We start from the raw sequence: 16,338 nt of genomic DNA, 5'->3' as shown, positions 1-16,338 counted from the left end.
GGCTGTGCCACCATTGCTGCCCCACCTTCCCACACCTCACTGCCACTCCCGCCCATCAGCTGCTTCCACCTTGTGCAGCAATAGCAGGGCACCTGCGAGAGGTCAGCTGAAGTATTGTGAGAGTTCCGGGACCTTTCACAATATTTTGGCTGACTCCTCACAGATGCCCTGCAGTTGCTGCACAAGGTGGAAGCACCTGCCGGGCAGGAGTAGTGGCAAGGCACGCACTTGCATGCCACCATAAAGTAAATGACTGGGCGTGCACAGCCAGCTGGCTTGGCTGGCTGGCTGGCTGGTCAGCTGGCTGCCCAAGCTAGTCGGGTGGGCGGGAGGCAAGCAGGTGGGACGTGACCAAGCAGCCGTTTCTTGGTCCTGCCAGCTGCCTGCACGGCTGACCACCTGGCTGGCCATGCAGGCAGCCACCAGGATCAATAAGTGCAATTTGCTGCTCTTCCCATATTTCGCCGCCTGATGCATGCATCTGCATCAGGCTGCTTCACGGTAGGGCTGGCCCTGGCTAGAATACATGTAATTTAGGATCATGCCCAAGTGTATATTTTGCCTGATTCAAGAATATGGAGAAAAGGTTTGAAACCTTCTATGATAGTTGTGCATAAATGCTATTTGGATTTTTTTTTAGTTGAATCCTCCGAGTTATCTAGAAAAGGAAACCTGAAGCCATTGTTTATATTTTGATCTGAGTTTTGTAATGCTATTAAAGGATTATAACTAAGCAGTGATTAGTCAGGGTTCTCCTTTGGCTGTGAATGCTAATAATCAGATGAAAGGAAAATGATGAATTTGATTCAGCTTCTTAAAAAACACCCACCTCAGTATGTAGAAATAAATACTAGCTTTTGATGTCTTCTGAAAGTTCATTTACATGCTTTTCATATAGGAACTGAGTGCAATACATCCCTACTTCTGTTTAAGTAGAATAATGTTTCAAGCTACAAATTTATTTTTATTTTATGCATGGCTATAATCAAATGCTGTATTTCTCATATATACTGAGTCATTTATTTTCAAGCCAAAGGCCATTAATAAAACCTATATAACATTGCAAAATGTATAACAGAAGTAAAACACTGGAGAAGTTAACAATTAAAAAGAAAGCTCAATTAACCTGAACTAAATACACCTAATTACACCGAAGAATCATATTTACAGTGAATTGCAAGAAGTCACTTACCCAATGGAAAGTACACATCACGGGAGAAGGAGAAGTAAGATTATACAGGCAATTCAGGGCACAATGTTATGCATGTTTAGACAGAAAAAATGGCTGGCTGCGGAGTGCTGGGAGTTGTAAGACTTTTTTGTGTTTCAACAATCATAGGATTGCATGCTTAATAATATTATTATTCGGAGTGTTGGGAAGATGAGCTTTGCAGAATTAATTTCCATTAGAGGAGAGAGCACGGGAGAAATCTGTAATAATCTGCATATTTTTAAATGTAAAGATTTTGCACACACAATAACAGTTCTATGTGTGTGTGTGTATGTACTTGCATGTGTACATGTGTGTATGCACATATGAAAAAGAAAGCACAAATGTTGCAAAGCAACATCAGTTCATCCTGGAATCCAAAACCAGTCAAAACTCGGTCAAACTAGAAAACTGCTTTTTTACAGACAAGCATTTAAAAGCCACTGCTGGACCAATTCTCCATAAATACATCAAATCATTTTTCTGTTATTTCAGGTGGACACTTGGTCTTCATGACATCCTATTATATTTCCACAATGGTCTATGTATATACATATTTGCTAGCTTTATTAATGTTTTTTCTTAAGAACTGCATGCCATTTGTATGTGTATGCTTTTAAAATTAGGGCAATCTTCATAATTTTTTTTCCTAAAAAGATTTTGGAGTGCTTGTCCCCTCTGGCCCCCACTCTCAATTTTCTCAACATCTGGTAAACAAGATTGTGTGAAATCTACACTGAAGCATTTTTAATCACAAAAAACAGAAAGTTGTGTCTGTGTTTTAAATCAGTGCCGTGGGCTGCTTTAATCAGGATTCAATACTTGCTTTACTTTTGGCAAATGTTCAAAGTCTTTTATACCTAGGCCAGGAAGGAGGATTGATATAATTTCTGCTAAATGGTAAGATTAAGCGAAAAATTGAGTTTGAAAGTAGTTAATGCTTTGAATGAAGCTCATTATAAATTGACCTTGGTGCCTTCCTGGTTCAGAAGCTATTCAGCAACTTACAGGTTAGGGATTTATTTTCTAAATCTTTAAAAAGTTAAAAACAAAACAGAACAAGAACAAGAACAAGAACAAACTATAATGGCAAGATGCCATAACCTTGGTGGAATTAAATATCTAAAGTGGTTTGGTGAGGATAACACATTATGTAGCATAATAAGATTTGTCTGCATTACTTACCTCGCTTATTTGAAAGCCGTGACTTTTTGCAGTGGTAAGCAAGCTCCTGTTCACAGTGTTCTGCATGGTTAATTGTAGCCTGAAGCTGTTCTAGGTTGGCAGCATATTTGAAAACCACAGTGTATGGGTTCTCTCGATTAGCACTTTTGACTCTGGTTAACTCAGTGTTGTTGTGCTGTATAATTGTCCAAGTCGTATCTTGGAAAACAGACAGGAAATAGGCAGGCACAATGAAAAGCAGATATATAGTAGAGCTGATCCCAAATTTATTAGAAGACATTCTTTCTGAAAAAAATGCCTGACCCCCATCTCTACAAAACGATGGCAACCTTTCAGAATTTTCTCTGAATGTTCTCCACCATTGTGTGTGTGTGTGTGTGTGTGTGTGTGTGTCTGTGTGTAGTAGTAGCTGCCATTTTCTCCCCTCCAGTGCTCCTGAACTGGGTCTGGGGCACATTGTTACCAGGCTGGTAACATAGCTGCTGCTGCCACATGACTCCCCCCCCCCCATGCATGTTTTCTATTTTAGATCCTGGTGCATTCGTTCCATTTTGGGAAAAAAATGTCAAATTCAGAGGAGAAATTGAGAAACACACCTTCCTCTTTTCCTTGTTTTCAAACCAAGAACAGTTTCATTGCATCCAAATCAGTGCCAGCTTGGGGTTTGGGGGAGTCCTTGGGCACAGGGGCCTCAATGAGTCATCCCCCCTCGAAGCCAATGCTGCCTGGTCACACTTGCCCTGTCTCTCTGGGCCAAATCTACACATTTGTCTAGACTAGAAGAGTGCAGCCCCATCTCCTCACTCTTGTTATTTGCTTGCATGCTTAGGAGGCCAGGCGAAGAAACAGTGACCAAAAGGAGTAGTAAAAGTGGGACCAGGAAGATCTGGGACAGCAGTTGTCCCCCTGTAGGAGTGTGGGCCTTGGCAGATGCTCCTTGATGCCTACCTCTGAAGCTGGCCCTGAACCAAATGTCTGTGTGCATCTAGTAGGGATGTGCGAACCCACCCCCGTCCAGGTTCTCTGGGTGCCTGCCCAGCCCCTGCCCCCAAGTCCCCAGATTGTGGTCAAGGCCCTCCCATGCTCAGCGAGCAGCCCACACTCATCCCGGCGGCCTCATCGAGCTCCGTGGTCGCCATTTTTTGAAAAAAATAAAATGGCGATCACATAAATGCGCATATTTGGGGTTGAGCAGGGGCAGGGGCTCAGCAAGCAGGGCTTGGGGGTGCGGGCAGGGGGGGGTCTGCCAGATTCCCAGACGGAATCAGACACCTGCGCCATCCCTAGCATCTAGCCAGTAAATGACTTTCCTTTTGTGTATGTGTGTGTGTGGAATAGCAGAGTTCCAGGTCAAATCATAAAGTAGTTTTGCGAACTTCCAATTTGTCTGGTGGTTCAAGCCATTTACTGCACAACCCTACTCATTTACCTGGAAAGCGGGTAGGGGATTGTAGATTAGACCACAAACTCCTGCCTCAATTTATGTTAGCATGGGGACTGATCATTTGTCTTAGATAGTCCAGGAATGTTCATTCCATTCCCAGTTCTGTCAGCAAAACGCCTACCCTTCTGGGCATTGGGAAAGACTGGCCCTCCACAGTTGAACAGTGAATACAGATGACAGTGCTACATTCCAGAAAGCAGTAACAAGGAAGGCTGCTTGCTAGAGAGCAAAGTCAAATTTAGAACCAGCTGCTCAGCATATTTTAGGGTATGTTTTGTCAGATTTTATTTTTTATTAGTTTATCATCCTTTGTCCTTGCTCAGCTCCTACCTTATGTAAGGACTTGATGTTATAATCTCAGCCAATCCATTCACTGCATTTATTTATAGGCTTAGTGCCTCCTGAGAAACTTAAATCAATATTTTACAGTTAAGCGTTTTAGGTATTCTGCAGATCAGGACACCTTGCATTCAGCTTCCTTTATTTATGGAAGACCGGGAATGACTGGCAGCAAAAGGAATATTCTTTAAAACCTGTAAATCAGCTGTAGCAGGAATATGGAATGAACAGATTCATATCTGTGATAACCAACACGACACTAATGTTTTATCTATTAGTTCAGGGGGTTGGAATGAATACTTTAAACCTGCAGCCTATACCCACTTACCTGGGATTAAGCCCCACTGAACTCACTGGGACTTACTTCTGAGTAGACACATATGGGATTACTCTGTAAAAGCATGTTCAGCTGACATTAGCTGGGGAAATGGTTGCTGAGTGCATGATAAAATGTAAAACTCCTTTTTTACACAAAGGTTACACACATTTAAAGAATGAAGAAGAAAAGGGCAACTTCTAAAGCAGTATCCCAGCCCTACAAGGACGAAAGAACAATGTTTCTGTAAAAAGGGTTGTCATCTGTGAAGCTTTGGACCTCAGGCTTGTGATATTGAAAATGACCTCTGTGATTGAGAGAGGATAGCAGTACCTCCCTTTCCAGCTGCCTGAGAAGAAAGCCACATGAATTTCAATGACAAAGCAGCAGTGTAAGGAATGTGGGCATCTGCCGTCATTGCCTCTGGTGGGAAAAGGGAATACCAGTTGTGAGGAAACAGGGAAGAAAACAAATACAGAAGATTCCTCCTGTCAGATTGCATCTCTTGATGAGGAACTGATCAATGAGATTTGCTTAATGTGTTGAATAAGGAGTGACTGAGGAGAACACTAGCAGCTGTTCCTGGATACACAAGGATAAATCAAACCGCACTTTACCTCAGAGGGCTGCTCTTCTTTTGACAGAATTTAAAAATCACTGGAGTGCTTAAATTGCACCCCTTTCCCTGCTTTGATCTGATGAAAAAAGAATGAATTGTTGTGTTTCTGTCTCACTTGCATGACAACAGTTGTGACAATTCATTAGGGTGATCCTTGAAGCTATGGCTTTCAGTATAAGCAAGGCACTGGATTTCTTGGCTATACACTTGCACTCTGAAAAGTGCATGCCTATTTTCCCTGTTGGAGTACAGGTTGTAAACATCCCCCTTATATTTCAGTACTTTAGCATGGGGTACCTAGATGTGGTACTAAAGAAAGGAATAGTCAAGGGTCCACAATTTTTGCATGGCCTTTTGTTGTGGTCATCAGAGCACTCTCCCTTCCCTTGTTCCTGGTCTCATGCTGTGAGTTCAGGGACAATCCTTAGGAATCCTCTCAGCTGGAGCGGGGCAGGTATCACCCCTCTGTTGCACTAGGTTTCCCAGCAGTCCAGGCAATTTCTTTCTCCCTCTCCAGTCCATAGGTCAAGCCGGAGAGGTGACCAGGGTATTGTTTTGGTGATGGGCTCCCAAGGAGTTACAACTGCTTTGGCAGCCCAGGGCCAACATGCAAGCTGCAGTTTTCCTCTTCAGAGCTGGAGGAGAAGTCTGAGGCTTATTTTGGTGCTGGGCTGCTGAGGTACTTGGAGAACCGTAACAGTCTAGAGTCACAGTGGCAACCCCAATCTTCCTCTCCAACTTGGAACTGGAGAGTAGGTCAGTGATTTTCCCAGTAGTTGTGTTTCACTTGAGTTTTGTGCTGCATTTGAGTGCAGCACAGTTGCAGAGATGATTCTGCCTCCTCCTCGGTTCTAAGCTGGATGGAAAGGCTGGGGCTTTTCTTGTTAATGTTGCCACAGCATGACGGAGCACTTGCCTTGGCAAGTGGAACTGTGTAGCCTTGGTAATGACACAAATGCCCTACCTTGAATCCAGCTTGTCTGGCCAAAGAGGAGCTGTTGGGGTGGGGGGAGAAGAGACTCGGGCAATTGCCATTGGCAGTTGCCATGTGGGGCCACTGGCTGGGGGAGGGGCCTGAGAAATGTTTTAACTCTCTGGGCCCCTCCTTCCTGACTCTTTGAAGAGTGGCTCCCTCCCTACCTCCCTATATGCAGTGTGGATTCTGCTGGTCACCCTTTTGGGGGTCGAGTAAGAACTTTTGGCTCATAGTCTGTTTGGCTGAGGCTGTGTGTCTTTTTGCCTACTTCACATCTTAAGTTTGGGCAGGGGCATCCATTAGGCAAATTTGGATTTACATTCTGATGGTTAGATTAATTTGGTCACATTTTGTTTCAGGTTGGCTACTAGGGATGGGCACTGCTGCTGAGAACAAGGATGGTGAGCATTCAGAGGCACTGTTTTGGTGACAGGTGATGCCTGAGGCCTCCTGCTCAGGGCTTACGGCCCCAGCGGGGGGATAAGGGTTACCTGTGAGGCCAACTCACCTCACTCACCTGGTATTTTGTGGCCTGGGAGGGGGTGACAGGGGAAGGCCTCCCTCCCCCAAAAGGGGGTTGTCCTGGGGGTGGCAATCTCTTTGACGCCACTCATCAGGCCGAGAATGCTTCACTATTATATTGCCTAGCTAGTTGCTGGCATAGTTTAGTGGCCTGTCCCGGTATCTCCCCTTTGCAGATTGTCAATAAATGTGGCCCAGATTTGATACCAAATATTTGAGTCTTGTCTCTTTATTTCCCCCCGCCCCTCCTTTCACCCACAAGCAAATCCCAAAGAGTTAGGAAATATCTATCATAGTCTAGTACTCTCATGCAAATGTTATACTAATTAAGACTCTAACTCTTGACACATTCCCATATATTATATCCTATTGACTTAACTGGAACTTGCATACAGGTAAGTGTGTGTTAGGCTGGCCTAAAATGTGAGGAGGGCTCCAGTTCTAAGGAAGTTTGCATGGGAATAGGTTGCACTGAAAATAATGAGTTTTTCTCATAATGTGTGGTGGAATTCCTGACACTGATTGGTTGAATTGCCATGGTGTATTCTCATCACAAAAAAATCCAGGTGCATTTGGCCCTATATAGTAACAATGATATGGAATTATCAAGACACATATCAGAATATTTGCAGTCCAACTTCTATCAGAGAGTAGAAAGTGAGGGAAGTTGGCAGTGTGGCTGGGATTAACACTTCACACATGGCCTCTGTGGTCAGAAGTAGTCTTGTGGGCAGGCTGAGGAATGGGAAGAAGAAGACCCAGAAGATAGGGAAAGGATGGGCTAGGGAGTCCAGAGACAAGGTAAATGAGTAGATAACAGGCTGAGAATCAAGAAAATCAGGAAAATAAAGGAGAAGAAGAACTGAGGAAAATGGCAGAGGAGACAAAGAACTGAGGCAAGAACAGGCTAATGAGAGGAGCGTTCTCAAGAAACATCACATAACTTCAGAGCAGGGGTAAGGAGATAGGAAAGCTCAAGAAAGTTGCCAAGAGACTGTGAGCTAAAGGAGTTGGGCAACACAGGCAGTGAGCTTGAAAGCAGGTCCTGAGGAAAATTTTACATAGTGACTAAACTAGCCAGCCAATTGTTCTAAGTTGGCTGCCAGTTACTGTAAAATGGATTAATATTATGCCCAATGTTCATAAATTCAGGGTGTAAATTGTTTGGAATCAATTATAACCTTCCATTAGGGTCATAACAGACATCAGAGGACAGCACTGTTGGGCAATTGCTAATGGCCTGAGCCCTCCAGAGAGCCCACCACTTTCTGTTTGAGTCAGTGCTTTTTGCCTCTGTGCCCACCTGCCTGAAGTGAAAGGAAGGTTTGCTACTGCTGCCCATGGAGGGGATTTCCCCTGGATTTTGCACCACTGAAAAATGGCTTTGTTGCTGCTGCCTGGGGAGATGTCCCACTGTCAAGAGGCCTAATAAGGTGGATCCTTCACAGCTTCTGGGAAGGCCAACTGGGGAGGGGGGGCAGTTGGGGGTCCAACCAAACCTGGCACCAGCCTGAATCCATACTTCCAGGTGGTGGAGGCGGGGAGAAGAGAAACACATGTTCATTTTGTGACACTGATGCAGTTTTAGCCAGCTTTAGCAAGTAACAGAGTTTTATTCACTCTATTATTGCCATGCAAGTGATGGCACGCTGTAAGAAATGTGCATGCCTCCTATAGCTTTGTCCCTCCATCCCTCTCACTATATCCCCATCCAGCCTTCTCCCATTAAAAGGCATAACTTCTGAAAAGCTCATGCACTTGTGCCAAGAGCTAGAGTTGTTCCGTAAATCTTCATGCAAGCGTTTATAGAAGAGTTCACACAGTGTTACAATTGGTAGATTTCTTAGCTCTTGTGCAAGCAGAAGATTATTGTTGGATAATTTAGTTTCACTTGTCTTACAATACTCACAATAGCCCTTCTATGAGTGGAAGACAACTTCTGCATGTTGAAGGGCACTTTTGATCTAATATAAAGTTTCTTTTCATGTTGCCACCAAATATGAATATTGCATAAATGTAGGGTGCTTTAATTATTTTTCTTACAAATTAATCAGTTCAGATGCAGCACTAATACTCCACAAAGAGCAATATTGGGGGAACGGGGGACAGTGTATCTTAAATTTTGAAATTATTCATGTAGAATAATCTTGGGATGGCATAGAATCTATTCTGTGCAGCCAGCATGGCATAGAATCTATTGACAATCTATTGCAATAAAAAGGAATGCAACCATTGTTAAGTGGCTGGATTGTACGCATAAGAGGCTAAGGTAAGCACTTTGAAGTCCCATTGACTTCAATAGGAGAAATATAAACACATAGCGCACACTTGATGCCCCACTGAAATCAAGAAGACTTAAAAGTGCTTAGATTCGGTGGTTTTAGCTTAGATCATGTTGTATAATTGTAGCCCCCCAAAGATCCACCCAGTGGTTATAGATGCAAATCAATATAATAAATAATAAATTATTCCTAAATAACATAATCAAGGCAACACAATGAAAGAAATAGCACCATCAGTGCTATCTATCACAGATGAATGTGCAGAATGAATAAAACAATTTCATAAATTCAAGAAATTATCTCATTAAAATGCAACTTTATTTTCAATTCCTTGCATACTCGTGGAGTTAAGTGCTAACTACTCAAAAGCCAAATTGTTCAGAAAACGAAAACAGGGTAACAGAGAAACAATGGCAGCTTCACAATCTGAGTCTATTGTTATTGTAATTTCCCTGTCTAATCCATTTCTAATATTCTGAGCTGAGAAGTCACCTTCATTCTGTTTGTACTTTAAACTCACAAGCTCCAGAAGAGGTACACTTCCAACTTGATAGATTGTGTTTCAATATAATGAGAATGCATGCAGACACAACCATGAGTTAAGGGAGTTTATCACCTTACCTGTCATATTGCAGTATACAAGAAATGGCCCCATGGGGCCACTCCCATCTGAATCGATATAGTAAAAGCCTGAAGTGTTCCCTCTATGCTTATAGGCTTCACACGATTGCTCATAAATAGCTGTAAGAGAATATCTTCTATCACAAACATAATGGCATCGTTTTGCATTTTACTTGGGACATAAACAATTGTGGGAGTGGGGGTGGAGACATACAATGTATGAGTTCAAAGCTCAGGGATATAAGAGGGGAATCACATAATAAAAACTGTACCACTCTAGGCATAAGTAGACAGTATTTACTCCTTTCAAAAGACAATGACTGACTGGGCATTTCTCTTTACTTCCTAAACAACAGAGTTTACACTGAAAATAGCAGGAGGTAGGGGACAAATGTCCAAATACTCCAGTCATGCAAACAACAAGGAAACTTGCTTTATCTCAGATTCACAAAGAACTGAAATTCTGGGCATTCATCATTTTAGTTGGCTTTGATATAAAGATTGAGCAACTCAGACAACATCCAATTTTGTGTATGCCTGTACCCTTGCACTGGATGCTGGGCAAGTGGGTGAAGCTGTGCATTACTGTTAACATCCATTTGCTTTGACCCACAGGTTCTTTTATGCAGCAGCAAAATTCATATCACTGCACACAAAGAGATGGTTGGCAGGGGCTGGGCAGGGTCTTGGAAAACTGGAATATGTTTTGAAGAGGTACCCAGGCTCAAAAGTTTCAGAAGCACAGGCCAGTGTGAACATGTGTCTCTTTTAAGAGGCAGGGCCACTCCACTGTTCATTAAAATATAGTGCAAGAGTCCCCAGCCTCTTCTTTTGTCAGAAACGTCCCTGAACGGTTGTGCTATGCAGGGGCTTCAACAGACAGTAAGCACAAGTAGTGGGGCAGCTCTAACACAATTTCAGCGAGAAGAGCTGTCGTTCTGCAGGGATCGGGCAGAGTAAAAGCAGCTGCCTCCGGTGGCAGATGCTGAGGGGCCAGGAGCCATCGCAAGTTGTTGGGGACAGAGCTGTGTGTGCCATGCAGCCAGCCTGCAACTCCTGAGCTAGATGGCTGCTGTCAGACTCAGATGTAGAAGGTGCTGGTCTTAGCACTGGAGTACAATTCAACTTCCAGTCTGGTCAGCTTCTGTACATGGAATGGGGGAAAGGCACCATTTGCCTGAGGAGGCAGAAACAATGTATTGGGCTGTCCCTGCAGTGATGAAATCCCTGCACTGGATCCAGTGATCCAGTGAGGTAAGCATTTGTTTGACCACCAATAGGGAAGCTATGTTAATGCTTCCTTAGTTAAAATGAAGTATAGGTAGCTTGGCATTTCCTGCTGATGTCCCTGGTTGATTAGGATTCCCCCTACCTGGTTTCTGGGCAGCTGGACAAACTAACTAACAAAGCTTTAATTTCAAAGATAGATGCACTAGTGATTCTGGCCTTTCATTCCCTCATACAGACTGCACTGTGGCAGTCAAACTGTAAAAATATGAAAAGCTATTTGATGTACACTTGCAGAAATGGACTTCTGCATCCAGCCTGTCAATTGAACAGCCCAAAGCCATTCATTAAAATGCACCTAGGCAATAACTCAGCATCTAAAGTACATTAGTTCAACCTTCCCAAATGATTCATTACCATCCTATAATCATGTTGAACAAAATTGTTATTTTTAAAATGATACTTAGGGTTAAAAATGTTTGCACCTTGACCATTTAAAAAAGCCACCATGAATGCGTTTTGTCAGGAAACGTTCCTTCTAAATAAATGAAACTTGTTTCTACAAGGAGGTGGGGAGGTGGTGGTGGGTGCAAAACAATAACCAAGGACAAACCCCACCTCCACCCAACTACACATTTTCTCCATGTACACATGAGAAAAATACAGTAGGAATTCTGAACATAGAAGGAAGTTTTTATTCAAAATGTTGATCTACAGAAATACAATGTCTCATTATCACCACCACCACCACCACCACCATCCTGCTAGGTTTTTATGGAATTAGCACTTATGATAGAGACTTGATTGGTAACTGCATTAGATGAAATGGTACTGTCGCTGCTTCATTCAGGAAGTTTAACAAGGGTAGGAGTGCAAAACCATCATCAGAAAAGTGACTCTGTGACAGTGAACCACTTGATAAAAATAATGATGATGATAGTTTAATGACATGAAAGCTAAGGCAGAGACTGATGACACCATTTAGAATACAGGTTTTAAGACTCGGCAGAGTAGATGGGCATTCACTGAATTCTTGATCTCACTATTCTGTGATGGAACATGAGAATGTAAGAACTGGCTTGCTTCAACAGATCAAAGGACTGTCAAGCATTTGTCTATTTAGGAAGACAGCCAGATGTCCCCAGAAAGCTCCCAACTAGGGCATGACAGAGACAGGCATCCCTGTAATTAAAGATAGAGATAGACAGTCTGTTTCTAGTATGTAGGGATATAAGAATCTCACTAACCAATCCGTTCCGGGGCATCGGCGGTGGGGGGAGGCGCTCCATCCCTCCCACTGGAATCCTCTTCAGCCAGCTCTGCTCTGCAGCGATTCTGTAGAGCCGCCAGCCAGGGCCGGCCGCAGCCAGAATTCTGGCCCCCAAATGGCGGCCACTATGCCAGCCGCCATTTGCGTGGCTGTCAAGCTGTGATAGGTTACATAATTATTAACATAGCCTATCATGGCAAAAGGCAGCCATGCAAATGGCAGCCGCTACGCCATTTGCGTGACTTCCATTTGCCGTGATAGGCTACGTAAATACTTACGTAGCCTATCATGGCAAAAAGCAGGAGCGCAAATGGCGTAGCGGCCGCCATTTGCGCCCCTGCTCTTTGCTGTGATAGGCTATGTAATTATTTACGTAGCCTATCATGGCAAAAGGAAGCCACGCAAATGGCGGCCGCTACGATGGTGGCCATTTGCGGCTGCAGCTACCTGGCAGCGGCTGGGAGACCAGCCGGAGCTGCCACCACCGCATCCGCCACCAGGTAAGCTCTGTCCCGGGGGGATTCCATGGGGTGGCAGGGGGGTGGCCATTCTGCCACGGATTCCAGGGGGCAGGATTCCTTAGTCCATGGCGGAATTCTCTAACATCCCTACCAGTATGTGTCACTTATACATGTGTTCTATCCCATTTCTGCACGAACATATGGATTTTTTAAAATTTGCACAGAAAATCACATTTAAAGACAAATTTAAATACATATTTTAAATATATTAATTTTCTCTCCAAATATGTATTTCTAAATGTACTTTCTCCCGGAATATACATTTTAAATGTATTTTGATATGTTTTTAAATCTGAGAACTGAAGATGCCAGTGGATAACTAGGTTACAATCCACATATTACTCTGTGAGGTGTCACGTGTCAGGTCAGCTCCTACTGGAATGCACAAAGATCAAATTCCTCAAGCATCCCTAATCAAAGGTATAGAGTTTCTGAACACTGAGGTGCCATTTTTAGCTATTATGGCTAATTGCATAACACTGTACAACTTGAATTTATCCATTTTATAAAGTTGGGTTTTTTTTAATGCCAATAAGCGCTAACTTCTCATGGCAATAAATTTTATTTGCTTATTAGGCATTGCATGAAGTACTGCTTTCTTTTGTTTAGTGATGGGTAGAACTGCATCTTCCAGTGTGTTACAGGGCTGATTAAATTGGTTTAATTTGGGGCAGGGGTGCAGAACCTCAGGCCTGGGGGCCAAATGCAGTGCTGAAGGGGTCTCAATCCAGCTCTCTAGGGTTCCTCAGATAGCCACACCCCTTTCTCCCAACCACCGATCTTTTGGTGGTTTCCTGACTTTTGTGCAGTCCCCCCCCCCATTCTAAAAGGTTGCAATGCCTCTCCTAAGGCTTAGTTAATGGCAGTAAAAGTTTTAAACTAAAATATGGTGGTATTTTGGGCCCCATCACTGGAATGTGGCCCCTGAAAGCTTCTCTGAAATAGAACTGGGCTGAAAGTGGTTCTGCACCCCTGATTTGGGGTGCCATAAATTAGTCCAAGATAAAATTGATCCTATTCCAAATCGACAAGGCTTCTAGGTGCCACTGAACCCCTGACGATGTCATCTGGAATGTAACAGGGCCTAGAAGCTTGCTTCTTGACATGTCTGAATGCAGGCAGGTCATGCACATCCAGCATCTCATCATCAATCTTTATTGCTTTTCCCAATTGACATTGCAAAGATATAGTACAATTCCTGAATAAAATCCACATAAAATGTTACACACAAAAAAAGATATTTACAATCAAATGTAGTATATAGCTTCAAAATGAATGAGAACATTGCTTGAGCGTAGGAGTGCACACAAGACTGGAGCAACAGCCTTCATATTTTCTCTCAATTGAAACACCATGTACATGCCAAAAGTAAGCAACAACAAAAAATTACAATTAAGTATTCCTCCTCTAACATATAATTGTAAAAATTATAATAAAGTACCTAAGACTTACAGTAATGGCATGTAGCCCCCATGTAACCTGTGTTTGCACAACTGCAATAGAAATTATTCCAGGACTGTGAGCATTCACCACCATGTTCACAATAATTGGGCAGACATCTATAAGGACAAAAGGAAACACGTAAATGTTTTTTTAAAGCTTTCTTAATGTAAATACATGGGGGGCTTAGTGAGTAGGCATATATAATCCCCTCTAATACCAATTTGAGTCTTCTCCTGCTCATGGAGCTGGAGCAAAAAGTGCACCACCCACACACAAGAGAGAGGTATACGGAGACTCAGGGTAATCTTAGGTTTGCAGATTCACAAAGAAATATCTAGGAAAAAGTCCCTAGGGGGGACAATCCCCCTTCCAGCAGCCCCATAATAATTCAGTGTCATGGAATGTTATCTGACTGAGTGGGAAAACATGGAGAAATGGGTGTAAGTGGAAATAGAATGATATGGCTGGCAAGGGAGGAGGAGGTACCATCTAGATATACAGAAAGAATAGGAAGAACCATGTCTTTGTTTAGATTTCTGGTTCCCTCTGAGAAGCTATATTAAAATATCCTCAGGGATGGAGCAGACAGCAGCCCAGAGAAACTAATGGAAAAATCCTAGCTGGTACGTCACACGTTTGTCCACCCTATCCCTCCCCAAAACCCCAAATGGAGGGGAAACCTCCCTCAGCCTTATAAGGATTGAGCATGTTTAGTGGACATGGGATGCTGACTGACTATTGAAGGGAGAGAAGGAATTGGGGAATTGGAATGGAGTGGCAAAGCCCCACTTGAAATAGATAATATGCATCTTAAAAAGAAAAGAAAAAAGACAATGTATAAATTAGTGTAATTGCATCCACATCTAAAACAACATTAAAACCCATAGGCAGTATCCAATGCTGCCGCTGTGCTCCCACTGTTTATGTTACACCAGCAGAACTCAGGGCTAGCACAATAGGGAGATAGTTCATACAGCGTATAGTTAACATATAGTGCATACATAATCTGTGAACTTCACCTCCACAAGATTGAGCGATGGCCACCAATTTGGATGGCTTTAAAAGGACAAATTCATGGAGAGAAGGTTATCAACGGCTACTAGTCCTGATGGCTATATACTGCCTCCAGTATCAGAGGCAGTATGCCTGTATACACCAGTTGCTGGGGAACATGGGCAGGAGGGTGCTCTTGCTTGTGGGTTTGCTGTGGGCAGCTGGTTGGCTGAGTGAAAAGAATGCTGGACTAGTCAAGATGGACTTTGGCCTGATCCAGCATGGCTCTTCTTATGTTCTTATAGTACTCCCTAAAGCAACCCTAGAAATGATAGGAAATGCTCATTTCCAGAACAGGACAGGACAGGACAGGACAGGACAGGACAGGAGCTCCCTTCTTCACGCTTTGCAGACTTGTTCCATTCCGGAAAAAAGCATTTCAGCTCGTTTCTGTTTGCTTCAGGATCCGCTAGCTTCCCGCTATGCTAGCAGTGGGTCCCACTAGGGTTGGATACTGCTGTACGTGTTTTAGTCATGAAAACTGTTACTAACTAATCATAATATTAATCACATAAAACCATCAAATATATCATAGTCAAGATTTAAATATTCAAAAAAACCTTTATAACATGAAATAACAGCTAAAAAGTGTTGATATTTCTTAACAAACCTCAAGCTGTTACAGCAGAATGGTATGCATGTCTACTCAAAAGTAAGTGCTACAGAGTTCAGTGGGCCTTACTCCCAGGTAAGGGGTGTATGATTGCAGCCTCAATCTAGTATACAACAAAGAATCAGCCTTTACCCCATACATATTCAAATACATGATATATGAACTCTGGTTGGAATTTTCCCATGCAAGTACATATTGGTGGAAGTACAGAATATAAACTAAAACAACTTGTTCTTTATAATCTAAAATATTATTTTGTTTCCATATTATTTTCTCAAACCCTTATAATATGTTGATATAAAGTGGAATAAATTAACATTTATGTCATATATTTTTGATATATGACGTGTGTTTGTGTGTGTGTGTGCATATAAACTAGCAGATTATATGACTGTTTTAATCAGTATCCGACTATCCGTGAAGGGACAGGTACATGAACCTGTCTCTTCAGAGGAAATTTTATCTCTCTGAGTTAAAGGTGTGCAAGCATTAGAGCCTATGGCTGTCATATAAAGAGAAATGTACAGGTGCTACCTAAGAAGGAAGGAAAGAGGAGAGAAAGAAACCCTTTAATCAGATTTCAGTGAGAGGAGGGAACCTGTACAGCAAAAACCATGCAAGTTTATTTCCACCACCACCAATATAGAGGGGGTTTTCCCCTCCATATTTCAGAAAAGGGCATATTTCCATTTTACTT

At 42.8% G+C, this 16,338-nt stretch overlaps 1 protein-coding gene across 1 annotated transcript in view; it reads right to left on the bottom strand.

Annotated features, from left to right (window-relative positions):
• CNTNAP4 (contactin associated protein family member 4) overlaps nt 1–16,338 on the bottom strand; it is a 333,732-nt gene that overhangs the window by 88,141 nt on the left and 229,253 nt on the right. Inside the window, exons 12-14 of the mRNA XM_084829657.1 lie at nt 13,985–14,091; nt 9,515–9,634; nt 2,396–2,593 (exon numbers count right to left, since the gene is read on the bottom strand). Of these exons, the coding sequence (XP_084685783.1) occupies nt 2,396–2,593; nt 9,515–9,634; nt 13,985–14,091 (425 nt within the window). The remainder of the gene's footprint in view (nt 1–2,395; nt 2,594–9,514; nt 9,635–13,984; nt 14,092–16,338) is intronic.

The sequence above is a fragment of the Heloderma suspectum genome, chromosome 2 (genome assembly GCF_057233095.1).
Source record: "Heloderma suspectum isolate Gila_16-S chromosome 2, 16-S_ref, whole genome shotgun sequence".
NCBI classification, from domain to species: domain Eukaryota; kingdom Metazoa; phylum Chordata; class Lepidosauria; order Squamata; family Helodermatidae; genus Heloderma; species Heloderma suspectum.
The sequence above is the reverse complement of the archived record's forward strand: the minus strand, read 5'-3'. Positions and strand labels throughout refer to the sequence as shown.